Here is a 27,741-nt window from a genome sequence, read left to right as displayed (position 1 = left end):
AAAAACAATGTTTTGACAACTTTTCTATTGTTGATAAATCAACTTCATGAACTTTCATTTCATTTCATTTTCTTGCTGCAATTTCAAGGTGGATTTTAATTTTCTAATGTTTTACAGTGTATATAAAACACTATAGTTCTGTGCACCGATTCCAAGGAATCTTAAACATTTCTGGTTTAGACGACATCTTCACTGCATGACCTTCACATGTTCTCCATCCCGAGGTCGCCTGAAAGGTCATAAATTTGGGAGGGAGTTGAAGTCGGCCCTCCAGTCGTCGGCCTCTGATCTAATTATGGAGGCAGTAATGAGTTATGAATTATGAGAGGTCAAAATGGCTTTTTAAAGCATTTAAAGCTTTGAATGTTTTCATTCAGATTCAGGGGAAAAGCTTCCACATCTCCAGATATCTCACGTATGATTCTGTAATGAGCTGCATGTTCTGAAAGCTCACATTTCCTCGTTTTTCCCCTAAAAAGAGAAAATGTAGTAACGTTTATGCTCTTGACTCCATCTACTCCCAACGTGAGGCATTCTGCACATTTGACCTGAAACTTAAAATGCCTGTTTTCTGATTGTTTCTTAAATGACCCAGTATAAGATTTCAGCCAAGCAGTAAAACATCTATTAATAAACTCAGCCTGCAGAGATTTCCAACACATTTCATCTCTGCATGTCTGAAACCTTGTGCTCATATTTTTTAAAAGCAGCCCCACCTACTGCCATCTCCTCTCAGGTTGCATGATGCTGGGGATAGAATATCATCGTCGTTTAAATGAATGGCTTCCAGTTATATTTTTTGACATGCAGTCACTGTGTGTGTCTCCGTGGCAGAGGTCCAAGAAATCCAGAGAAACATTAAGATTTGGTGAAATCATTAAAAAAAGACCAATAAGAACCACGATTAAAACTATCCTCACTGCAAAAATGCAACTTTTATCAAGTATTTTCATGGAAGCATGCTAGCACATTTGAAATAAGACAAAAATAACTTGCAGGTGGCTTTTCAGCAAAATATGAGAGCTTGATTTAAGTAAATAATTCCTTAATATTGATTAAAAAAGGCAAATTTCAAATGTAATAATCTACCAGTGGGCGTCATTTAGTCCAGTTTCACTGCCAGATTATTTCACTTAAAACTGGAACTTTTTCATCAAATTAGTTTGAAACAAGACACTAAGATATGAAAGATTTTTTGTTTTTGTGGTGTTAAAAACTATATATATATTTTTTATCTTGAATACCTCAAGACCAACTTTAAAGAATTGCATTTTTTTAACTATGTTTGCAAATATCTTAGTGCACTTGAAATAAAATGACCTTAACAGCAACTTTTCAGCAATATATAGAAACTTGTTCTATGTCAGTTATGGTGATATAAGGTTCTGCCAGTGGAAGACATTTTTATTATTTCATGTAAAACTAGTACTTTTTCATCAATATTAAGAGCAAAAATACTTGATAAGATTTTGTGTTTTTGCAGTGCAAGTCCCATTAGTCATAGGTACAAAATTTAAACCAGTGAATATTTGAAAAGAAGTTTTTCCTCTCAGGACACAGATCCCTTCCTTTGACAAGCTGCTTGGTGCTTTATCACATTCTCACCCTGAGCTGTCAGTTCAACATGAAGGATGGGCGACAGAAAGCAGACAGAGACAGAGTGCAGCGTCAAACCTTCTGCTCATGACGAGCCGAGATCCTTCTAGGTGAGTCCGGCTTCTCTCTGACGCTGGTGCAGAATGCAGAAGAAAGGAAAGTCCTGCTGGTGAGTGTCTGCAGGGGTCTGGAAGACTTTACCCAGAGCAGGGTGGGCCACTGCTCTGCTGTCATCTGAGGTCAAGGGGGCGTCTGCTATGTTGAAGAGAGGAAGAAGAGGAGGAGGGGTTGCTTTGGATGAAGGTGGGAGGCAAAGAAGAGAGAGAGAGAAGCAAAGATAAAAGAAGTGCTCAGAACTATCTGGAAAAGCATTCCTGGAAGTCCAAAGAGAAAACAGATGACGTCGGCTACGTTCACACTGCAGCCGGACGTGACCCAATTCCAATTTTTTGTCAAATCGCATTTCCTTATGCCGTGGTGCTTCACACTTCCAAATAAATGCGATTGCATGTGATCTCCAGTGTGAACCCCAAACGACCTGAAAATGTCCCGCATGCGCAGTAGAGGGCGCAATAACGTCACACATAGAGAGCGTGCTCAACGTTTTCCCAAAAACAAGCAGAGCTCAGTTTGCAGAAGTAAATATGGATGCTAACAGTAGAGCAGAACTTGTGGTTTTTTGAAGTTGTTGTCCAATCGGAGCCCAAATCATTATTGTCCCTCATGGTTGTTTTTATTCCCGTCTGCATATATCAGGACACAAAATAGTGACGTTTGTCGAGTATCAACGACATTCAGGACCAGATGTTAGGATTCATGTCACATTTGAAAAGATCGGATATCCAAGGCTGCTGCAGTGATAGACATTATTTTATGGCAGTAATTTTTGTCTGAGTGATCCATATAGCATTGAGGTTAGTTAGAGTATTCCAAAATCGTTCTCCAATCAGGGTAGCAGCAAGTGTAAAAAGTACTTGATAAACTACTCAGGTACTGAGTAGCTGATCATAACATCTGATTTAATATTCAAAGTGTCCTCAGACAGCCGAAAGTATAAAAGTTATGTGAACGTTCTGGTATTGTAAAGCGTGTTACCAAAATATGTATAGAAATAAGGAGTTAGGTTTGGAGGCCGGTTCTAGGTCAAATTCACCACAGGGAGTCAGTGTTTCTCCATGGCCACACTTGAAAAAGAATGAAACAGAAAAACAGAACAATATTTCATCATTTGAATAAGTGAGCCAAAGAGCCAGTTGTGTCTTAGATACCCCCATCGGCCCCCGTCTAGAACCGCCCCTGGGCCGCAGGTCTACGTCTGGTGCATAAATGATCACTGAACAGTGAATTCATAAAATATATAAACATTTCAAAACATATGGAAAGCACTAACATATCTTTTAGAGTAGGAAATACATGCGTTTACTGTTAGCATAATGTATGATTTGTTCTTTAAATGACCACTTATAATCAAACCAATATAGTCTATAAAAGCACAGTAAGAAACTGAATCAATAATGAAATGTTATATATATATATATATATATATATATATATATATATATATATATATGTAATACAACCGCCAGCACTCGCTTTTAATTACAAAAATTTTTTTATTTGGTCCATCGGAACCTGAGATTGAAAATTAAACATACAGATTTATACAGCTGTTCATAATCCAACCCACTCCCCCCGAAAAAAAATCACTAAAATATATATATATCACATTCGTCAGCATTTGTTTTTTTTTTCATATCAGGTTATTTTTCTGTTCAGCTCTACTATCATACTGCAAAGTTTTTACAAGTTTAAAAGGATCAGCTCATTTTTTTTTCTCTTATTATTTTCAAATATGTCAAGTTTTGTAATTTTGCAGTCTGTACAATTTACAAGGAGGAAAAAATGAGGAGAGAAAAGGCATAAGTTTGCTGGACCAACCACTTCTTTTCACCAGCAGGGGGCGCCTCCAACACAACTCAACAAAAGATGACGGAAATAGAAGAGGACATAAAAGAAGAGTGAATCTGATGACATTAAAAGTTTGATGTGCCTCGTCTTTGCAGTTTTTGTTCATTTATTTTTCAATCTAAACAAAGTTTCATCCCAGCTCTCCATCATTCATGATCTCAGCTATTCAACAGCATTCATTGGAAAACATGCCTGCTCATCACTTGTGTGAATAAATTAGACTGTAAGCTCACAGCTGCACAACTGTGGCCACACAGTCGTCCCAAACCCGACAGACAGAAAGATGAAAGACAGGAGAAAAAAACCCGAAACCACAAATTCTTCCTCATCTCAGTAAATATGTTGAGGATTTAAAGTTTGAATAGTACAAACTAATCACTAATTCTGAACGCATCAGAAAATTTGCTCATCAGCTTTCAAGTGTTTCCTCCATTACACAAAGTAAATGTTAGACAAAAACTTAATTAAAAAAGACAGGCGTTCTTCTCTTTGACTTTCGTGCCACATTCATCTGGAGTGATGGCTTTGACTGCAGATGTGAGAATACAGCAAAAATGAAAACAGCTCTGGGTTTGTTTGTTTGTTTGTTTTTTGGCGTTTCCAAACATCGTGTTGCTGACGTCCTGTCGGAGAAGATGCCTGAGAATCCCTGACCTCCTGAAATAAACCCACCAGTTCTGTTAGAGCGCCCCCTAGTAGCAGGTGGAGCTCCTTAGTGCTCTAAAGCTACACTAAAACTTAAAGTGACATGTTGACAAACAATGGATAAAAGCTGACCTTCACCTTGAGTGCAACATGATGTTAAAACGAGACGTTACCTCGTAAACAAGAAGTTTGTAAGCAAAGATATATATGGTTCTCTTAAAGGGATAGTCCAGGATTTTCCACCTGCAGACATAATTCATGGCTTCTTCATTTAGCATAAACATCTGAGGCTAACAAAGGCCAAAGGAGACTTCTACTATGTCACACACCCAAATCCAGAACATCATAGCATTTTATGATGCTAAGATGGTTCATATTTTATGAACCTTTAGTTGCTTTCACATCTGCAATGATTTACACAGGAAATAGAAGCTGGAGGCAGTGCGTCACCAACAATCTTCCTGAGAGAAACAGGCTGGGAATAAGATGCAAATCTTTCAGTGCTAGCAATTTCATGTGATTCCAATTTTAGGGTCACAATTTGATTCAGAAACAATTTTTAATTCAGAAACCAATTTTTCTATTCGAGAGGTTCTGTTTAAGTTTTGTGACTGATGAGGAAAAGACAGTGTAAACACATCTATGTAAAACTATTTCAAAAGGTTCCATATTGTATCAAATTTCATTGGTAATTACCAGCTTTTAGCTTAGCTGCTTGGCTTTTTCTTCACTAAAAAATTTAAACTATAATTTTAGCCAAATTTAAGCATTTAGAATCAATTACAAGTGTACTAAGATAATTGCACTAGAAACTAGACAAAAATAGTTAGTGAGATTTTGTGTTTTTGCAGTGCAAAGATTCAACAATGAATTCTGATCTGAGCTTTTCTCGATGTTAAAGCTATTTGATTCATTTGCTTCACTTTTGGTTCTCAGAATGAGTTTCACACAGGAAGACTGTTGGTGACGCAACACCTCCAACATCAATTTCCTGTGCAGTTTCTGTGCAGCAATGAGGATTTAAAGGTGTAAAAAACAACTTTTATGAGGCGTTTTTGAAAACCTGCAGAGCTTTATAATGGCTGACGTCCATTTTGGATTTTAGCCATCAGATTTACCATGCAGATCCAGGGAAACACCAAGAGATATCAAAAATCCCACTTTAAAATCACTGAACTATTCCTTTCAAGAAGATAATCTATCAGAAAGGACAGGTCTTACAGTGTGTTGTCTAATCCAAGCAGAGATTTCATCTTCCTGATTCAGCATTTTTAAAAGACGGAAGGTCCCAGAATCACAGCAGAGAAAAAAGATGGACACTAAATCCAGCTTTCTGACAGCCTGCTACAAAACATTTACATGATGACAGAAAAAAAGTTTGGTCCTGAGCTACTCTGAGTGGGGACAGACTGCACTGGGTGAGTAATGGCTTCATCTGCAAGCTTAATGGAAAAAGTGGTGAAGGTCAGGCTACAAAACAAGTAAGACTAAATATAAAAGAAACATTAATTACGCTGTAAACCCAGCTGGTTTGGCTCATAATGTACCACACTGAGGACTGGTGAGCATCCTGTTGAGGACGACATGTGGAGGAAGTGAGTGACTGAGTGTGGGCGGGGCCATGGCTCAGTAGTTTAGCTTGAAGCTAGCTTCCCATAGTGTCTCGGTCTGGATTCTGTCGAGGCCCATTTCCCCTCTTCTCATCCTGAAATGGCACTTCCACATGGCTAAAGAAAAATAAAAAATCTGGAGATCCAGTAAACGCTCTGTAGACTTCACATTCATATGCACTTCCAAAACCAGAAAACTCGCCTTCCTCTGCAACTCATGGCTCCCCACAGCTCTTTTCTACCATTGCTTGATTTTTTCAGTGGTCCGACAGGTTGTTGGGTTACAGTCTATGGGTGGGGGGTGAAGAGGGCAGGGGTCATAGAGGCCTGGGCCTGTGCAGCCCATCAATGTCAGGGGTGAGGTGGGGGCTGTGGGTGGCCTTGGTGGGAGTCCAGTCGCCCAGGGAAGCCTGCGCCGCCTTCCGGTGGGCGAGGCGATGGGTAATGGAGAAACCTGCATTTCCCTCCAACTGGGAGAGTACCACCAGCACCTGCCTGCAGGGGGAGATAGAGAGCAGCGCTTTCAATCTGAGCTTCATACAGGTTCATAGAGTTATATAAATTATAATGATGTTCTGATTAACTTTTTGTGATAAGATGAGGGTCGGAGTTTTCATATTTATCTATATCAATAATTGCTAGAGATGAAACAATTAATCGTGATTAATTGGTTTTTAAAATAATCAATCCCTCAGCAGGAATGGCTAATTAATCAGAAATGACTCTGCAAATAAAAACTTTAAGAATGGAAACAATTAGTTGTTTGTTGAAATAATTGTTAAGCTAATTTAGTATATGATTAATTGTTAACTGAATCACACAAACTCAAAAAAAGTAAATGTTCTAAAAGAACATCACACTCAGAGCAGTAATTGAGGCAAGACTGTACAAATATATATTTCTCTATATTGTATTTAAGATTTTAAAAAATCCCTTTTTGTACATTCAAACAAAACTTACTATAATTATGTTTGATCAAAAACTCCTTGAATGGTATGGATTTAGTCTACATTCTACTGCAGAGAAAACATAAACTAAAGTAACTATATTGTCTGTTTGGAAAGGTCTCCCTAGCACACATACACAGCAAAAAAAAAAAAAAAAAAAAATCCACAGATTTCAGTAACAGTTTTTAATTATATCCAGTGTTTAATCTGCATTGATGTGGACTGGCGCATGTCTGTACAGCTGGATGGCATGTTAAATGCTGGAGTCCTAATAATGTGAAACCTGAACGCATTAACAGCTGAATCCAGCCAGAGGAAGATTATGAAGAGCAGAGCCGTAACCCCACGGGGCCAGCATGTTTATACAAGCACTGCTGCAACATTTGTTCTACTTGCTCCTTACATAATGGGTATAAACGCCGTACATATTCCTGTTAAACTGCCAGTGAATCGTAAGTCAGTTGAGATTCAAAAAGCCTGTTTTTCCCAGAGGGTAAATAAATCAAGTCAAGAGTTTATTTATAGCACAATTACAACAACCTCAACTGACCAAAGTGTCTCACAACAAACACAACATCACAGGTGGATAAATAATAAAGTAGAAAATAAAATTAGTTTAGTAAAAATGAGACAAATATAAAATGGGTAGAGAGACCAACAGCTAACAGTAGGAATAAAAACCAAATATTGAAAAAAAATCTTGTGTGTATAACAGATTAATGTTTTCCTGGAAGCATGGCATGAAAACCATTTGATTCTCATGCCTTGGACCCTTTGGAGAGGCATGTACCCATTTGTCCTATTTTTGCCTTTTGTCCTCATATTTAAAAAAAACGTGTATGCGTGTGTGTACCTGTGTAAAGGTGGAACGCTGTCGATGGTCTTGAGGCTGCCGCGCGTGGAAACCACATTGAAGCTGTCGGTGCAGTCACAGGAAACGTGGAGGTAGTACTTGGGGTGGCGGTTCTCCACCACCACGATAAGCCCCGCCCATCCATGGGTCAGGTAGTAGCAGGTCATACCCTCACGACCCTGAGGATGCATCGCATGCTAGGTTAGGTGGAGGCTGAAGAAAGTGTTTGTCACTGATGCAAGATGGGCTTCAAAACTTTGTGTTTCAAAGACTTTTAATCAAACATCAGTGAAATTCTTCATATTAATGTGTTTTAAAAAAAGACCTTTACATTGCAGATGGACTTAAAAATCTACTTTTTAAGTGAATTATACATCTTAAATAGTGTTCAACTGTGCAGCTGCCATAGCTAATCATATTACTCATTAAAAGCATTTCTCTTTCAAGAAATTGTCTCTGTAACAGAAGAACTTTGTTCTTCACAAAAAGCATCCTGAATTATTTATGGCAGGCTAAGAACTCGTATCTTTATACGATGTTAAAACGCTTCTGCTCAGGTGGTCGCTACAGAGTGCTGCTAGGTACTGAATCCAGGATTGCTTTTTTAAAGAAAAACATTTCAGAAGTGTTCAGAAGCTTAAAGCATCTCAAAAAAACATGCCACTCGAAACATATTTGTTCACAAGAGAAAGAAGTTGTTTCAGTGTTAGAGTGCAAAATAACAAAAATAACATGATAAATAGGAAGGAGGGATGGAAGAAAGGAAAGAAAACAAAGTGGGGATTTTTTTCTTTCTCTTCTTTTCACAAATTTATCCAGTCTTCTATGGATTAAAATTCCAAAATAACATGAATCAGGAGAACTTGTCTTCATGTTTAAACTGATCCAACAAGTTTAGCGACACTCTTGAGAGAGAAACAGTCATTCAGTCAAGCTAGCAAAACATGTTGGAGCAGAAACTGATAGCACCTTGCTAACACAATGTTTATGTTTTTACATCTACATACAATAATTTAAATTAAAGATCCAACACTTTTTAAAAACCCATTGTTTGAATTTACTGAATCAACAAACCAGAGGAGACGAACTGCTAACGTATGTTCAGTGAAGGTCAAATTGAAACCAAAATGGAGGACAGTGAAGGTCACAGCTTATCCATCCAGATAAAGACAGAAATCTTTATTTGGGTCGGTGAGGTGAGTCTCACCTCGTGTCGTTCTCCTTTGTTCTCCGTGAGCAGGATGATGGCGTCGGCCAGTGTGGTGGGTGTGGCCTCCACCTGCTCCACCATCACCTGGCGAGAGCTGTAGATGGCCAGGATGTAGCCGGGAAAGTCATGGCTGGGCCGGCGGGCCGCCGCACTGGTGGGACTGGAGACTGAGGACACGGACAGAGCAACGCGCCGCGGTTACGGCTTCATCGGGACAGACACACAACAGAAACCGAGCCAAAGAGAGAAAGCTGTCCCCTAGGTTTATTATGAAAGGTTAAAGTTCAATATGAGGTCAGAAGGAAGGGATGAGAAAAAAGGAAGGACAGAAGGGTTGCAATGCTGCGATTTCTTCAGGGTAATAAGATATCTACACTTGAAACTGAATAAAAATGAACATTTTGTGTTTTTGCAGTGTTCATGATTCATGTTTCTGCTTTGTTTATTTATTTTGGATATTTAAAATGTCTTCCAGTTCCTGTGTTAAATGTTCATCAGAATTTAAAGTTTCTTTGAAAGAATATGTTGTTGTCGTTTATTGCGATAGCTTTCAGGATGATTCACCGTCCAGCAGAATTTGATATTGTGACAGGAAGTCTTACTGGGCGTGGGCGGAGCTCCCGTCCCGCTCACGTTCATCTGCCAGTGGTTGAAGGCGCAGCAGACGACCGCGTACTCCCCCGGCTCCAGCATCACGTCGCAGCCCACGAACTTCTTGACGGCCCGCTTGCTGTGGGCCAACAGACGGCCCAGGGTCAGCTTGTTGCCGCTGCCGAACGAAGCGCGGAACACCATGATGCAGAGGTCCAGCAGGTGGCTGTCGGCCGTGTCCGAGCGCCTGGAGGCGAGGCGGCAGGGGGCGGAGTCAGTCTGAGATCAGGTGAGGTGGAAGGGATGATGATGGCGGTGAGGTTACCTGCTTCCCTCCTGGAAGAGAGCGAACTCCAGAGCGGTGCGCTCCAACACGGTGAGGGCGGTGACGGTGACCGGGCCACTGGCTTTGCTGGGGAAGCAACCCTGGAGACGCACTTCCTGCCAGTCTGAGTGGATCTTACAGATGTCGACTGAGTCAAAGTATCTAGAGAAGACGAGAAAAACAAAACGTGCTTGGAAAATTAGTAACTGACCAATTTTTCATCTTTGATCGATTAATCGTCAGAATAATCAAAATCGAACAAAAATCTAACATTCTTGTTTTTTCAAATCTGATTTTAAATCTTGATCTGCAGAGGAACACATTCTCTTTCCATTTCAATTTTATCGCCTCCTTTCGGTTCCAAGACGCCAGCGCTGATCAACATCAACTGTCTGTCCACCTGATGCTCATCAGTGAAGCCAAATTGCTCATCAAGATGACAAGCTCTTTCAGTTTCCGAGACAAATGTGTCAAAACAGATGCAGGCAGCAGGTCTGTCTGTCGGGAGGAATGTGGACCAGAAACAAACGAGGGCGACGCCTTTCTTATCTGGACCGAACACGTTTCGTCTGTTTGGGAAGAAACAGCCGCCCTGAACTCAACGTGTTAAAAAGAAACAGACTCATGATTGTTTTTTCTTTCCCCCTTAAACCAGAGGTGTCCAAAATGTTTAGACTCAAAAGTAGACGTGGGCCAAAAAATAACCTAAAATCAAGCAAATAAAGTCATCCGGTAAATATGGTAGATTAAACGCTTAAAAGGGATTTTTATGAAAGTGAAAAGTTTTTGTAGATCAAAAAAGGGAGTAAATTTCTGTCAAAATCTCAGAAATTTTGTGATTAATCTCAGAAATTTTCAAGAAAACTTTTACACTTTCAAAATAAATTATTTGACATTTGAAATTCAGAAATTATTTGGCAGAAATTTACTATTTTTTTCTACAATAGCCCTATATACCATAGGTAGCAGGTTTTGCACATTTGCTATATTAAAAGAAAGATATCTAGTTGTTTTGGGCTCTTGTTTTATAACATTTTTTTCAGTAACAAGAACAGGATTTGGGTGACTTTCTTTCAAAACATTTTCTATATTTAGCCAAATTTAAGAAAGAGCAGAAGTCGGCTTTTTCGTAAAAGTCTCTTGGTTTTTCCTCGGGTATACATAAAACATAAATACTCTGTTTTGTACTTTACATTTTCCTGTGTAAGAAAATGTTGGTAACAATTTTCACCCTGATTCCAAATTGAAAGTCTCCATCTGCATCTAATTTGTGACATTTTTTAATTCCAATTGGGGGCCAAAGAAAATCAGTACAAGGGCCACAAGTGGCCCCCCGTCCACACTTTGGACCCCTTTGCCTTCAGCTACTCAGCTGTACAACACAAAGAATAATGGAGAGAGTTAGGGAGAGAGAAAAGGGAGGAAGGACATAAAGAAGAAATATAGGAGACAAAGAAGGAAGGAGGAAAGGTGGGACACAAAGGAGAGGAGACAAGGAAGGAAATAGGGACAAATGAAATAAGGAATGAGAGGACGAATGAAGGAAGTGAGGAACAAATGAAATGAAAGAAAATGACAGTCACAAGAGAGGAGGCAGATAAGGAAAGAAGGGCACAAAAAAGGAAGGGAGCAAGGAAGGATAGCAGGGAAAATCCTGAACTTTGGAGTTAATCAGAAACTTTAAAGAATGTCACAAACCTGCCAGCACAAAGCAGACAAAAACAGCATTAAAGAGGTCAATTATAACATTTTGATAACTATTATTGTCCTTCAAATTCAGAAGTATGCATGAGTGTTTTAGTTAACCGCAAAATCCCAATAAAACGCACCAAATTTCCAGGTTGAAAGGTGAAAAACATGAGAGTCTGAAAGAGAATAAATACTTTTTAAACCTGGAGCTTTATGACAAAGAGAAACAAGATGGTCAACTTTATGGGAAGAAGAGATTCAGACTCACATGGTCAACCAGACAACAAAGAAAAAAATGCAATCTGATACTTAATGTTTCATCCAACTAAAAGACCGGATTAACTTCAATATGGAAAAGATTTCACAATCACTGAGAGGCATGACAAATCTAAGCCTCTGGCTGCAACCAAGGCAACCATCGAAATCATACAATAACATCCCAGTGTGTGTGTGTGTGTGTGTGTGTGTGTGTGTGATGACTTTTAGTGAACACAATGTTCTAAAAATCCACAAAAACAATGTTGCTTGGTGTGAAAACCAGCTGGGAAATTAATTCCGCAGAGATTCCTAAATGTCTGCCATCACGTCACCCTAAAACAACGCTGATGTTTTTCTAAGAATCTGTTTGACATCAGCTGTTACGGGGCGTCAGCACTAAAGGAAGGCGGCTGCTGCTGGGAATTACTGCCTTTATGACCACACAGTGTTTGTGTAAACACAAGGAGATCAAGAAGAAGTGAGTTAGCAATGTGTTACCAGTCTCTCACACACACACACACACACACACACGCACACACACACAACCCCACACACACACACACACACACACACACACACACACACACACACACACACACACACACACACACACACACACACACACACACGCACACACACACAACCCCACACACACACACACACACACACACACACACACACACACACACACACACACACACACACACTCTGACTCAGCTTTTATGAAGAGAGAGAACACAGTTCGTCAGAGTGACTGTTAGTACCACAGCAATGACAGCGTACAGCACAAACCTGAATTCAGTATCGGTTCAACAGGATGAAGTGACTCCTGGGAGCCGCTAGGGGGCAGCAGTAGAAGTTTCTGTATGTGGTTGGCTCCAAATGCTAAGTGGCTAGGAGACAATGTTTATATTCTGTGATAAATAGATTTATCTTTGCATCTGTCCCAGATACTTTTATTTAGGTTAACAGATTATTCTCGCTGTTTTTCAAACTAAAACTGCAAAATGTCAATATTGCAGTATTTACTTATGGAAAATGTCTGTGGCTTCTACAGCGGTTCTTAAACCTGTTAAAAGTATACAAAACTAACATGTTTTTAAATATAAATAGAATAACAAATGTAGGTTTCAGTAGATTTTTTCCTGCAATATTTGTTATAAATTTTCACAAATATGATTGTTAATTTTTTAAATTTATTGTTTAATCCCTCTGAAAAGAAGACTATTTATCTCTGAAAAGAAGACTATTTATCTCATATTTATGTTTATTTGAATCCAAAAAATACAAATAAAATTGTGGTTCCACAAAAATTTGCAAGCACAGATATTTATCTAACATTACAACATGTCTATTTTTGCAATAAGTCATGTGACAGTTGAGTTTTAAATGAGTTTTGTTTTGCAGAAACGGCTCTTTAAGCTGTGAAGTTTGCTGATCCCTGAGGTAGGAGTTTAAAATAAGTCACCAGGAAAATTAAAGTTGGCATTGCTGTTCAAACCGTTCCAGACAGATGAACGTATTTATATATTTACAGCTATCAGTAAATATATCAAGGTCAGGTTTTCCATTGTCATATTACAGTTGTAAAACAATACCAGTAAAAATAAAATTTAAATTTACATTCCCAAAAACAAGATTCCTTAAGCCTCTTATGACATCACAAGAGGTCAATTTGATTAAATCTGTGCTTTTATTTCCATGTTTATTATCTTCACTCAACGTTTTTACACTTTTTACAGTAAAATTCATGTGTTTTAAAACATTTACAAGGTCAGTTTTCAAACTTTTCCAGATAAAAACAATACAAATGAACTCAAGAGGAAAGTTTCAATTCACTATTATATAATATAATTTATTACAGTTAATAATAATGTGTTATGATAGAATTTCGCCAACAAAATTATATGTCATAAAAATAATTTTGGTGATTCTAATTAACCTGAAATAGGAAAAAAATTGTCTCATTTAACTTCAGTCTGAGAGAAAAAAAATATTTGGTTTATAAAACTATCTTTTCAAGAATAAATTATTTCTAAATCTAGGCTTCTAATCAAACGTTGTTTCATTTTATTACAAACTGTGCAGTTTAAATTCAAGCACTTTCAAAACTGAACCATTTTTGAAGAGTCCCATGGTTTTTCTGTGCCATTTTTGAGGTCATCAACCAAAACACAGAGAGCAGAATGAAGTTTTAAACACATGAACTAAATAAACCTTTAGTGGAAGCTTATGCTTGGCTATCCACTTTTTACAGTTAGCGCAAGTTTAATCCTGGAAAACAATAACAACAAAATATCCCCATAGCAGGGTGTCTTTATGTAGAATCATTCTTACTTTATGAAGTCGGTGTACTCCATCCAGAAGACGCCCTCGCTGCTGCCATGAGCCATCAGCTCGTGCCGGAGGTGCTGAGGCCAGTCCGGCCACTCGTCCGACCAGCTGCCGTTCCAGGAGAAGCGACCCCAAGGGTTACGCAACCGCAGCAACCTGCAAAACAACTTGTTTTTACGCCTGATAGACTCGGTTTGAGTCCATCAGGACTGAAGTTGTAACGTTTGTTACATTTTCTGCTGCTGCGATTTGCTTTCACTCTGAAATGAGTCAAATTAACTAAACCAGGTAAACCTGGTTTTCCCCTCTTGCCCTGTAGGGGCGCTGCACTAAAAACCACTGAAAGAAATAACATAAAAATCTACTTCACCAAATGAAAACAAGTGGATTTTATCAGCCATAGAATTTCTCTTTTGGTAAAAATCCAGGAGCCATTTCTCCCACCAGCATTACTTGCATGTTTGTTTTGATTGCATTTACCCAGAATGCATTGTGCTTTAGATCAAAGCATGATCCAGTTCACTTGGTGTTCACATAGAAATTTTAACCACACCAGAGTTCACTTCAACCGAACTGACAACTCGGTGCGTGGGTTTTTTGGTCCACCTCAGTGTTCGATTATTCACGCCTCCCAAAACGAACCGGACTTTCTAGGCAAGCAGACCAGCGTTGGGTTAAAGCGGACTAAACAAAATTGGTCTGAATGCACCTTTAGTTCCACCGTCTCACTACAAAACATCATAAAAACCCAAAATGGTGAATCTGAGATAAAGCAAATGAAAATTCAATCAGTTCTGAAACGTCTTTGTAATTTCCTCAATGACCTGAAACCGAAACGATTTTCTGTTCAGCCTTTTATTTTCAGAGCAAATTGAAGTGACCACATGTGGCACTTGAGCAGATTAAATGTGATAATTTTTGGGACTTTAAGCTTCTTTCAAGACAGAAGAGGCTTTCAATTCGTGATGAACTATCCACCAATGATTGCATTGATTAATGTGAAGTGATGTGCATCTGTTTTCAAGGGTGATCAAGTCTTTGGCTCATTTATCCACGAGGAACAGAAGAAGGATTTTCAAAGAGAAAGCAACACATTTTGCACCATTCAGTGAATAAATGGTGGAAAAACAACAGGAGGAGAAAAAGGGATGAAGACGCTGAGCGCAGTCAGAGCGGTTTCTACCTGTAGCCCTGAACATCGCGAACATCCAGAATGGAGTAGGCGTGTCTGGGCCTCAGACCCAAGGACTCATAAATGGCGTCGTCCACCTTCATGTTCCCGCCTCCACAAGAAGCTCCCATTAGAAACCTAACAAATACAAGGAACGCACATGCAGTCACATACTTTCATCTTATCTTTGCTGAATGCTAATTATTACAGGATTACACTGGCAAACAACAAAATATTGATTTTATCCATGATTTATTGCCCATGATTTATTTATTTATTTATTTATTTTATTGCCCCAAAAAGAAATCATGTGAAACTAAAATTTTATCTCGTTTTGAAAAATGCAAAACCAATTCTATTGTAAAAACATATTTTAATAAAACCTTTAGAGATTCTTTCTATGTAGAAAGAATCTCATGTTGATTGTATTCAAGGCAAATAAAATAAGATACAAACTTAATCATTTTAATAAATAAATGGGTGCACCAATTCAGTAACTCTTACAATCGCGAGTAAGAGTTACTGATTGTGGCGTTACGTGCAACTAAATTAAAATGAAAGCAATAAATTCTGGTAAATAAAAGATCAATTTTGCCTGCATCATTTTTTTTTGTTCAGTGAAAATGTTTCTTAAAGTTGTTTTAAGTGTAACACCATTTACAATCTGGTGAAATAAATCGGAGCTATTCTTGAACTGTGGTCTGGGACGCACAAAGTCATTCCAAGAGTCGCAAATGGCCCCCGGGCCAGACTTTGGACACCCCTGTATAAACCTATATAAATCTGGTCTAGTTAGATAATTCTGCAGGGATCAAGCGAACAGCTGGTTTATTTCACTAATACCAGTCTATTCCTCACAATTCAGAATTAACTATGGCATTCCTCAGGGCCTGGGATCAATCTTTTTGTGAGAATTATGCAAACAACACAGAACAAATCTTTATTGTTAATGCATGTTTCAGGTATAGCTTTTAAAATATTATAAAATCAAATTTTTTCTCCAACTATAGGCTTCCCAGTTCTTAAGAGTTAAAATCAAATAAAACAGGAGGAAGATCTTCCAGTTATGAGGTGAAACAAGTAGACAGACTAAGTTGTAGCTCGAGTTGCTCCTTCTCCTCTTTGTCTATGCATTTATCTATTATTTGCTGTACTGTTGACAGAAGTGAGATGTTTTCTCGCCTGCTGTGATGTTTCTATGCCTGGATGTGTCACCTTCCTGGAAGGATCCATCAGATGAGTTATTGCAGCCAGTAACTCCATGTTCTCTCTGTTCTTCAGCCACAGAGGACCCAGATGCTCCAATAATTACGTATTTAACCTTGTCTCTTTCATGGACAGAGCCCTAGATAGAGTTACGGATGCAGCTAACTGTGTACCGTCTCCGTTTTTCATCCCAGCGATTCTCTATTCAACTATTTTTCTTCCTAGGTAAAATGCTGCTGCAATAATTCAGTGGACTCAGATTGTCCTTTTTGTGGAAAGTCCAACTGGACGAGCGGCTTTTGTTTGGATTTATTATCCAAACAAAATAATCTCTGAATTATCAGCCTGATTGTAAATAATTTAAGTGGATAGAGTAATATATTCTTGTCAGCCTTCTGAAGGCAACATGCGCAGTAGAACAGCAGATGACGCAACGTGACTTTGACTAAAAATCCCTCTGTTGACCCTTTGCTGCTACGTCACTCAATCATTCCAGGAAATGAGGGACGGGAGTCTTGAATAGAGCGTCTGAAATTGTTTTCCTCAGTTGTTATTGTTAGTTTATTCATGGCTTCTATTGGTTTGAGATCGGATAATTTGTCTGTGAACGTAGCACACCGCATTGGCGCTCATAGATTTACAAAAGTTGTAAACAGCTAGCTTAGAAACCGACCCGAACCTCCTCCCTCCTGACGTGTCGATCAAATTTCCGGGTTTACCTGAATTCACACCACATGATTTATATCACTACGTCATAAACAGCGTTTCCCTTTACACCGGAGAAAACTTAAAAACGTACAAAAGACGAGATGCTAACCAGTTTTTCCCATACATGCTAGGCGACATGACGGTGTGGCATTGTTTCCATGCTTACTAATAGTTAGGCGCACCTTCTCCATAAAGCAACGTTTGATATCTTTCTAATCAAACTTATAAAGTGCATGAATGTTAGTCTTCCTCCCTTGTAAAAGTGTTTGCTGCAAATCCGGGATTTTACCTGTCATTATTATTGCTATCAATCTTTGGTCACTAAAAGTTATAAAATGAAACGACAAGTTTGGTTAACGTCCTTGTCTGTTTTGCAGCACTCTGTGACCATTTATAAGGTGAAATCAACTAAATAGAAGTGATATAAGGTTACAGATCTTTGTTTTTAGACTAGCTTTAAAGGAGCTCATGGTTGTGTTGACGTCCATCATGGCGGAGTGGGCGGAGTTCTGGAGAGTGTGACGCCACGTGTAAAGGGTCGGTACTTTGAAGCGGTCAGTAGCCCCGCCCAGCTCTCACCCAGCCTCCTTGGAGCTCAGCATCTTGGCCCAGATCAGGTCGGTGTCGATGGGTTCCTCTCGGGGATTAGTGGAGCTGACCTGGAGCATGAGGGAGTCGCAGGGCGCCCCGGTCAGAGTGGCCAGGCCCTCGATGGCGCGCCCTGCCTGCAGGGCGAAGTAGGACCCGTGGAGTTTGGCCAGGGCCTTCTCGATCAGAGCCACCCAGAGCTGCTTCCTTTGTGCCTGCAGTGAAATCAGGAGGAAAAAGAATGAACGTTATCTCTATTTTAGTGGAATTTTTTTCATTCCAGTCAGACAATCTGTCAATGAATGTACAAATGACATGTGCAAAGGTTTATGAAAACGATAAGCAGATTAAAGGTAAAAGGTAACACCCCTACATACTTGTAATGCTCGATTGTGCAAACCTGGTTTCTACAAGATAACATCTCAATAAGGAATGTTGTTTACCTGCTGTGGAGATGAACAGTTTCCTCCAGCGGGTATGTTTTATGTTATTAACTACTTCCATACTGCATAACATTTTATTTGCAGTCATTGCTGATTAATTAGCCGTTGCTGCTGAGGAGTCCTAGGAGCTTCGCTTGTGATAAAAGTGGAATAATGAGCTGTTTTGGTCTCAGTACCTACAGATAAATACTCTGGTTTCTGCAGGGCTCCTCCAGGTAGTGGAGGTAATGGAGGGGCTTTTAGAAAGAATTTAAAAAAAATTATTAAATTAATTACTTGAACGTTATGCTAACCGTCTAAGGAATCCAATGGCCTTACTGTTATTCTAAAAATAAAAAACTAATTATATTTATAGATATCTGCATTTATTTTTATTTCTGTCATAGATTCGTAAGTTGATTTAGATTGGTGCTTTAACTAGGCCATTTTAACACATATGACTTGATGTAACAGGTTACATTTTTTGATCACTTTGGATCAGATTCAATATCCCTGCTAAAAAAAAAAGCATCAAAACAGCATCATGCTGCCACTACCATGCTTCACAATTTACTTTTGAACTGAAATGTTGAAAAAATATACACATTATAAACAATTATGAAATACTTTATGCTAATTTATTTAATAAATGTTTTTAGTTGTAAAATGTGAAGAAAAAACCCACTTTGGTAGTTATTGTAATTTTTGCTTTGTTCTAATAATAGAAAATGAATCTATCCCTCCTTGAAGGTCCTGACCTGTGAAAAGAGGAGGTATCCGTAGTCGTCGCAGGGCAGCATGTCGTCCACCAGCACCGTGGTCCATGTCCCGTCTTTGCAGAGCCGGACCTGGTAGGCGCCCTCTGGGCAGATGGTTCTGGTGATCATGACTCTCTCCACCAGCTCCGGCCGCTCCGCCAGCACTGCCAACGCGCTCAGGAACCTGGAAACACAAAGAACCGTCAATCACCTGGAACATAGAGGAAAATAAGAAAAGGCGAACGAGAAATCAGAGGTGAAGAGCAGATTGGGACTGACGGATGGATGTGGAAACAACAGAAAGAAGCAGCCATTAAACCATAATCATTGCATTAAAATATTTTCCAAAGTTGTACCTTGAGCAGTTATGAATCTTTCTGCATAATTTCTCCTCATTCAAAAATCAATTGCATTCTGAGAGTCGGATCTGCACGCCTTCTGGTTAACTCCCCATTACTGCTAATTTGCCCTGCAGCAGAGACTCCAATCCTCATTAGCATGCACGAGAAATGAGTTAATGAAAAACCCAGATCCATCTGAAAATGGTAATTCTTCTATGTTTGGGGGGCAAGAGGGGACAACATGATGATCCGACTTACGAGGAATTTATTTCAAAGCAAAATATGCAGAAGAAACAAAAAACAGAGAGGAAGCTTGGAGTCAATGAGCAAATATAATTAGTCTTGAATGCGTCTGATTCACTGCCAACTTCTATACAAGCAGTATTTTATTTTCCAAACCGAGTTTACAAATGATAAAGAGAGAGTTTGATCTACAGAAGCAACCTGTGAATGAAGCAAAGCAGGGGAAAAGTAAACTACAACCAAGACTTTAACGCTAAATTATGATCAATCAATTATAATTTTAAAGCAATAATAGCAAAATATATAGCAATATAATAGTTTTTTTGTTTGTTTTTATAAACAAAAGTCCAGAGTCGGAACCTTTGAATTCTCGTGTTTCGGGTGCACCCATAAATCTGACGCACACGTGACGTCCGCAACAACATTTATGGACGACAAAGAAATTTTTCTGCTTCAAAAAACCCCCAAAATCACATGACTGGATGCTGGAAACAGCTTGTTGTGTTCAAGTTGTAATAAAAGAAGTTAGCCAGTCAGTGAATAGCTTCTCAATGCTAAACATGTCCAAAATGCTAATGCTAGCATCCACATTCAGATTTCTAAATTTTCTGAGGTCCCTGGATGGGTAAAAGAATAGTTTGCATCAATCTAATGGAAGAACAGCCTGAGTAACAGATTAAAAACAATTAGAACATTACTGAAGAAAGAGTGCCCGTCTGTTGAAACCCAGCGTTCTCATGCTAAAAATTAGCATTGATGATAAAGCAAGCTAAAATGTAATCGATAGCATGTGGAGAATCACAAGCATGCTGACTAACATGGACTTACTCCATTAAGTATGCAAACATGAGAGTAAATCTAAAATTATTAAAACTGGTAACATTAGCCAAAATGCTGCCGGTAGCATGCGCGGTATCACCACCATATTGTCTTATACTTTCTCTAGTCAGTACAATATACATAGCTAATAAATAACAAAATGGCTAGTATGCTTATTTTAGGGAAAAGGCATTCCAAATATATTTGAAGCGAAAAGAGTTTCTGTGTGCAAACGTCCACAATGTTCCTCTAATCTGACTAAAAAGTACAGACCCAACAGATGGCTTCAAATAAACGTAGATTTTAGCTTTTTTATGGAAGAAACTCTGCATTAAACTTCCATAACAAAATGACACAAGCATCCGTGATATGTTTTTGTTCATTATGACGTTGGAAACATCTCATTTAAAAAAAAAAATCAATCCTCTTTTGTGTAAATGTTTTAAAACATAAAAACAGAAAAAAAGCGTTCACTTTTCCCTGTAGTAGATATTTATTAAGTTCACATTTCAGGCTCTAAACCAGTTTGACTTCAGCTGGACTGAGAGTAAAAACATCTGCAACCTCTGGTCCAGACGATGGATGACGTTATTGTGAAGTCGCGTTCAGCTGCGACCATTTCCAAGGACGAAGGTGAGGAGCGCTCAGTAGTTCCCTCGACTGTGAGAATCTGGGTTACATCCTGTCGTGACAGAACCGAGTTGCCTCTGGAGAGGGCGATGTTTGATAACCTGTGTCCTGGTGATGAAGTGGAAACTTGGATTTGGACATTTAACTGTTCCTGTATGTGTGTGGAGGAAGATGGAAGATGGAAACACTCAGCAGGCCCTCTGAAGGGCACACAGATTAATGAGCTCTGCACTGCAAAAACACAAAATCTTCTGCTTCTAGTGGAAATATCTTAGTACACTTCAAATAAGACGTGTTACTTCCTCCCCTTAGTTTGAGCCAACTTTTGTCATCTCCTAAACCTTTTGTTTCTAACTTCAGACCGTTTTCAGTCGCAGATTTGTTGGGACTGTGTGCGTTTTGGATGCACTTCCAGATCCTCACCAGCAGTTTCCGAGGAGCCCTTGGAGGATGTCGGAGGGCCGCGGCGTGCGGAAGACGGACCATTTGACACCTCTGTCTTTAAAGTTGCTGCAGTTGATCTCGTGGGGACGCAGCCACTTTTTGATCCGCTGCTGGACGCTGTCGCCGTCGGGGAAGCCCACGGAGCGAGGGCCTGGGGGGAAACTGTCGTCCACGAAGTTCACAGAGTTCTGGAAAAACACGAGAAAGAGACGGCAGACGTTGAAGAGGATTCGCTCAAAGCTCGGCAAACGGTACTCTGCATCTGCACCTCATTTCTTTTCTTTCAGGATATGAATCATATTAGTAGCTATAACATTGCAGGAACTATTTTAACAATATCAGCTTTAGACTTATTAGAACAAGGGTTCCAAAAGTGGGGGGCGGGATCCCTCAGGGGGTCACGAGACATCAAGTGGAGGGTTGAAAGATCATTTTCAGATTTATCATGATGCATAGAGACAAAATAGAAAGAAAAACAACAAGAGAAACTATATAACAATCGTGGTGGCCATTTATTGTATCACTTATTTATCGTAATAAATTTAGATTTATGGTATTCATGATAAATTCTAACCAGTGAAGTATAAAAATTCTTTGAAATGCTGTTTTTGTTTTTTTTGTTTTTTACAATTTTCACTGTTTGTTCAATAAAAATGTATCAATAATTATCAGTAATTTTTAAAAATATGAGCATTTTAGTGATACAAATCCCACTTCTTTATGGGAGTGTTGTCTTAAAAAACGTTTTACAAAGATAAATGTTTCTCAAGACTAATATCTGCTTTTGTGGGGCCGTAATTTCTGTGCCATGCAGTCACAGCCATACAATTAGCTAAAGTAAAGAATGTCTATTATAATCAGTTTTATTAATCACAACAGCGCCACAAAAGATGGCTATAAACCTTTAAGTCTATATTGCCCAGCAGATAACTAAAACGTCCTCCTGTAAATTAAACTCCACAGTAGCTGGGATGTAAAAACAGAAATAAGTTTGAAGTCATATAAGCATCATTTCATCCATTTTCTTTTATTCATGCTGTTATTTGAATTTAAGTGTATTTTGTTAGTAGAAAATCCATTAACGTCTCTTTCAGGTGCCATTTTAACTGCTTCCTCTTTGAAACGTTTCATACTTCCACTTAATTCCTGCTGCCACTGTTTCTCATACATGGATGAGTTGGCATATAAAGACATCCAAAGCGACAGCATCTGCTGCTCTGAGTGCGCCACAGAGGGCACACAGCAAAACGTTTTCTGTTTCCTTTCGTTGTGGAAGGAGTGAGCCGGGCCTGTTGTGTTGCAAGGCACAACTGGTGGCTCACAGTGAAGCGAATTGATTGCTAACCATCCCCCACAATCCTATTCTGCAGCCTTGATGCTGCAGCGGTTCCCAGACGGAGTCACTCCGATGCATCCGCTCCACCTCGACCGTCCCATATGGCTTACAGGATGTGGAGGTCACAGGCTTAAACCTGAACCCTGTGCAGGGCAAAGACCACTAACCTGTCTGCAATGTTAAAGGGGCAGAATTATGGATTTTCCAGGAATTTTATACTATAATCAAGTAACTATTATGCCTTCAGTTGCTAAAAAAGTGCCGTATTTGTTAAATATTTAATTCAAGTGTTATTGTGGACACTGCCAGCTGTTGGCAGGAAAGATCTCCTGTAGCAGTCTGCATTACAGCGAATCCGAAGAAGCCTATGACTGAAGATACTCCTCCTTACCAAGACAGTCTCATGAAGATATGTCTACTTAAAGTTAACATTTTATATCACTTAAAAACAGAAATTTACTTCCTACTTTAACCTCTTGAAATTGGGTTTCATTGAGAAGCTGCTCCTAGTTGCACCAGGCGTTTGCTAATTGCTACAGGCTAGTCTGAAGGAGCTGAAACTACGCTTCGAAGCCGTGACTCGTCTAACGGTGCATTTTGCACAGCTGACTGGTTGCTATGTGAGATTAAAGGATTAACTTGAGTTAAGAGCACGATACTGCCTCCTTAATTCCAGCAATAAGGGACAAAAATAAAAATGAATCTTAAAAAAGAGCAATTCATTTTCTTTTATTTGCACATGTCAGGATGAGGCATCCATTAGCATGTATGAGAGTCTTTGCCAAGTAAACATGGCCACACCGTCTCTGATTCAGTCCCTGAACCGGTGCCAGCATGTTAAGACCTCCGACCTGAATCAGCAAATTCAACGCTGCGCAGGGAAAACCTGCTGCGATCCCGTCGTCTCCCAGACTACACAGAGCTGGCAGGCGGACCTGCATCTCCGTAGGGAAGAAAGCTCGCTACCAAATATCTACATGTGACTCAATGATATCTCAAATCTGCAGACAAAGAGCCATAGGACGGGATTTCACAGCGGAGTCCTTATTAGAGACGCAGACAAAACTGTCCGGGAACAGGCTGGCACGAGCAGAACGGAGGGAATTAGTCAGAACTTCAACAACCAGCTGGAGTAAAGGGCGGCAAAAAAAAAAAAAAAAAAAGAAGAAGCAGAAAATCTGGAGCCTGTTTCTGTTGATCTCTAAGAAAGAGCCTTGAAATATTTCACAGTTTACAAGTGGTGTTTACTTCTGAGCCGACAGCCTCTGGAGCGCCGGCATCGAGCGCTCTTAGAAGAAAAAAATAAAACAAAAATCAATCAAAGAAAGTCAAAATCCAACGACCAGCAGAGACTAATGAGCCTCAGGTGAGAAAATAATATTTTTTATGACATGACTGCAGCTCTGCTGTTGGGCTTTGCTGCCTGGTGTAATATGGCCAAAGCCTGCAATAGCCTGTACTTACATTTCAACAACAACACCATCTGCTTGATCCAATAAAAAGGCAAGAAAAACAATCACGCAGGCTGAAACATCCGCTGTAGATCCATAGCTGCTCTGCCAACGTGTAAAAAAAAAAGGGAAACAGAAAGCTTTCATTGGGATTAAACTTCCTCTGCTGAGGGTTTCTTCTGGTTTCAGTTTTATTACCTTCAATCAGATGAATTAGGAAGACGAATGTTTACATCAGCATTACTTCTCAGTGCAGTGCAAAAGTATAAAACTGGCTGAAAAAGTTGAAAAGTCTTGCTTTTATATTTAGTTCTAGACTTTGAATAGGACATTTTCTACACATGGGGATGCTTCATTCTGCACATTTTGACTGTTGATGTAATAAAAAAAAAAAACATCCCATCAATTTTTAAAACAATTGAAGCGATTGTTGTCTGTTTGTTGTCTTCTTGGTCTTCAACCCGCTGCCTGTTCTCTGAAATCCTTTTTTCTTTTATCACATAAAATTTCAGTAAAAACACAGAGTTTTAGTAAGAAAAGTTTAAGGGGTGTGAATGATGTTGCAAGGTATGGTCCTTTTTTGCACCATTGTACAAAAAAAACAGCAGGAAATTATGCTGATAATGATTAAATTCACTTCCACTCCCGTCTTGTTCTGCTGCTAAATATAGGTTTCTGCCCCGTGTTCACCTTAGCATTAGCACACACGTTGTTGCAAGCACTGGAAATGAGAGCAGTTGAGTGGATGGAGTGTAATATTTTGAGATATCAGCAGAAAAAAGGAGAATAAAACATATGTGGGGACAGATATGAAGGGAAGGAGATGAGAAATCACTTTGAAGATCCCAGAGAAGCAGAGCTAAAGAGTTAAAATATGAGTCCAGGAGAGAAAGGACTCAAATTAGGCAGCGAGAGGAGAATATGCCATATCCTTCCTCTCTACTGAGTCAAGCTGCCTCCCACGCTTACACAGCCGTGCCCTGTGACTTTCAAAGACGCCATTAATAATGCATCCTAAAGCTCACTTCAGTAAACACGGGATGATTGGTGCAATGCTGGCGTGTTAACGGGCCACACACACTCAGTCATCCGAACAAATCCTGGTACCTGAATCTGAACGCCTCAGAGCTCTGCTGCGTCGGCATTTCCTCACGTTTAATCAGATTTGTGTCATTAGCTTCAGAGTGAGCGGTCCTGACGATCGGGTTTTAAACGGACCCCTCCGACTGGCTCCGGCACATATCCATGACAACCTAATAAAGGCTCATCAGAGGTTCTGCTCGGCAGACCTGAGCTCGACGCCGGGTCACACAAAGCGGGAACATAAAGGTTGCCACATCTGAGCCCAGAGTTTCTAGGGAGGGCAGCTTTGTGTCTCCAAACAGCTGTTGCAGGGAATTGGACCAATCAGAACCTGAACAAAGGAGTTCAAAGTGGTTTCAAAGTGGTTTGATCTATGAACATTAAAGAAAATAATAAATTATCCAAGACGTTATCGCGATGCACAATAATATTGCTGTTTCTAAACCATTCTCAAGTAGGATAACGGCCTAATATAATAACATAATAATAGCAAGAACATATGCTAAAAGATCAGGAACCTTAATATTATAATGAACATTTAACACTGGAGACAAAAAACATTTTTTTCAGTCGATACCTAAAGCAGCAGAGTGAAGATTTCTGTCGTCCATCATACAAATGGAAATTGTTGCGTTTGTTTTAGTTTATCATGTGTAGGCTTGTCACAATAAACTATAAACCAATTAATCACATGATAAATTAAAAGAAACTCAATCATTTTCACCTGCCTGATTCGTCATTTTTCTCTTTCTGCCAAAAACTGAATGATAAAAGTCTCCAGTCTGGTGCTTTGGTCTCAACTAGGCGACTTTTGAAAGGAAATTTTGTTTACAGAGACTTCATAATTCATTGTATTTGTTGTTTCTGTTGTTTTCTTGATTTATTTAGGATATTTTAAATGTCTTTTTCTAAAATTTTAAGTTTATTGACCGTTCAGAATGTGTTCTTGCATTATTATGCCATTATTATCTTATCGATATTATCGTTTATCACAATAAGTTCTGGGACAATTTATTCTCCAGCTAAATTTGTTATTATGATTGGCCTAATCATGAAACTAATTGATTTATTGCTATATTAGAACGTAAATTTTTTTTTAAAAAAATGCAAAAGACAAAAATAAACTTTGAGGCATTTTTGTCATTTTCTATTAATCCAGATATTTGATAGTCTGGTAGCCCAAAAGTGAAACATTTGTTACATATTCATCTGCTGAAGAGAAGCCTGAATTTAACACGGCGTTAAAGAGTATGTAAACTTCTGACTGGCTCTGTAGATTTAAATAACAAAAACTTATTTTCCCACCTTAATGATGGCTCTGCTGGTACATATTACAGACAAATGCATCAGAATGAAGAACCTGTGGATATAAAAGCTCTTTGGACGTGCAGCTCATTTAGCTTTCAGCTGCTGATACTATAAATGTGGCGAATAAATCAAAGGGAAACAGAGAATCACAGAAGCTATTAGGATTGAGAGATTGAAAGGGATCAGAAGCAGAACCACAGCGACATGAAGAGCTAATTTAAGGGAAATGTGCTCAGAAACTCCAAGAGCACATGAAGTATGCGCTGCTTATAAATATGATTTCTGCACTGCTTAGAGATATCTTTGCTTTTTCACCCTTATGATGAGTGAAAAGCACAAAATCAATCAGGGCTTTGTTTTTGTTTCACCAAGTTTTACGAATATGCAATATGTATTGTACCATTTGTTTCATTCTGTTATTTTTAAACAAAACTAAACTTGAGTGGAAGCAGTTTCACCATAAAACAGAAGTCTGATTTTTCTACTTTACATTCTGAAACACTAAAACCACCACAAATATGTTAAAGTATTTTTGGGAAGACCTGCCATACACTGTAAAACGAAAAGACAAGATTTTTATGGTAAAATACAGACATTGATAGTTACCAGAATATTACAGGACGAATTTTTACCAAATAAATATGGTAATTTCCATTCGGTAAATTTCTCTAATTTGCAGTAAAATTTGTTAAAATTCTGAAGTTGTCAGAATTTTATAGTATTTTACCATAAATCTGACTTTTTTATAGTGCGAGTAGTTAATATAACTGATGATATTTCCTGAAAAAAAAAAAAATTATGTATATATATATATTTTTTTTTTAATCAACAATTTTGACAAAATTATAGCTTTTGAAACCTTTCAAAAAACATAGAAGTTTTCATCTACACATTAATGGTCTCAAAGTCGACCAGAATGATCATTTAAAGAATTAAGTTTTATTATCTTTTTTATTGTCATGTTGGGAACGACACTTTACACCAAGCAGGTGTTTTGTATGTATTTTTTGCAGTTAATAAAAACAAACAAACAAGAAAAATATAAATAAAACCGATTTTGCTTTTTGGAGAAAAATTATCCAATTTGATGAGCCAGAAGAGAAGCAGATTATTGGCAGGAGTAGTTCTGGGTCAGTGCAGTCGAATTGAACTTGATGACTTTAGTTCCTCTGAGCCGTTACTTGATCCCGCGCAGCAGCTCTGACGC

General features: G+C 38.8%; 2 protein-coding genes across 5 annotated transcripts in view; both read right to left on the bottom strand.

Annotated features, from left to right (window-relative positions):
* Positions 1-2,071, bottom strand: part of LOC129377754 (putative protein MSS51 homolog, mitochondrial) — a 29,712-nt gene extending 27,641 nt beyond the window's left edge. For 2 of the 3 annotated variants that reach the window (XM_055057895.1, XM_055057894.1), the window contains exon 1: positions 1,675-2,071. In XM_055057895.1, coding sequence (XP_054913870.1) covers positions 1,675-1,685 — 11 coding nt within the window. In that variant the 5' untranslated portion in view covers positions 1,686-2,071. The remainder of the gene's footprint in view (positions 1-1,674) is intronic. The other variant, XM_055057896.1, reaches the window with a different exon arrangement.
* A 1,118-nt stretch (positions 2,072-3,189) lies between these two features.
* capn15 (calpain 15) overlaps positions 3,190-27,741 on the bottom strand; it is a 51,814-nt gene continuing 27,262 nt past the window's right edge. For both annotated transcript variants that reach the window (XM_055057893.1, XM_055057892.1), the window contains exons 3-12: positions 21,336-21,544; positions 18,880-19,063; positions 17,691-17,914; positions 15,210-15,335; positions 14,030-14,182; positions 9,746-9,907; positions 9,432-9,667; positions 8,827-8,996; positions 7,620-7,798; positions 3,190-6,314 (exon numbers count right to left, since the gene is read on the bottom strand). In XM_055057893.1, the coding sequence (XP_054913868.1) occupies positions 6,137-6,314; positions 7,620-7,798; positions 8,827-8,996; positions 9,432-9,667; positions 9,746-9,907; positions 14,030-14,182; positions 15,210-15,335; positions 17,691-17,914; positions 18,880-19,063; positions 21,336-21,544 (1,821 nt within the window). In that variant the 3' untranslated portion in view covers positions 3,190-6,136. The remainder of the gene's footprint in view (positions 6,315-7,619; positions 7,799-8,826; positions 8,997-9,431; positions 9,668-9,745; positions 9,908-14,029; positions 14,183-15,209; positions 15,336-17,690; positions 17,915-18,879; positions 19,064-21,335; positions 21,545-27,741) is intronic.

The sequence above is a fragment of the Poeciliopsis prolifica genome, unplaced genomic scaffold (assembly GCF_027474105.1).
Source record: "Poeciliopsis prolifica strain line A6 unplaced genomic scaffold, Auburn_PproV2 SCAFFOLD049, whole genome shotgun sequence".
In the NCBI taxonomy this organism is placed as follows: Eukaryota; Metazoa; Chordata; class Actinopteri; order Cyprinodontiformes; family Poeciliidae; genus Poeciliopsis; species Poeciliopsis prolifica.
The sequence above is the reverse complement of the archived record's forward strand: the minus strand, read 5'-3'. Positions and strand labels throughout refer to the sequence as shown.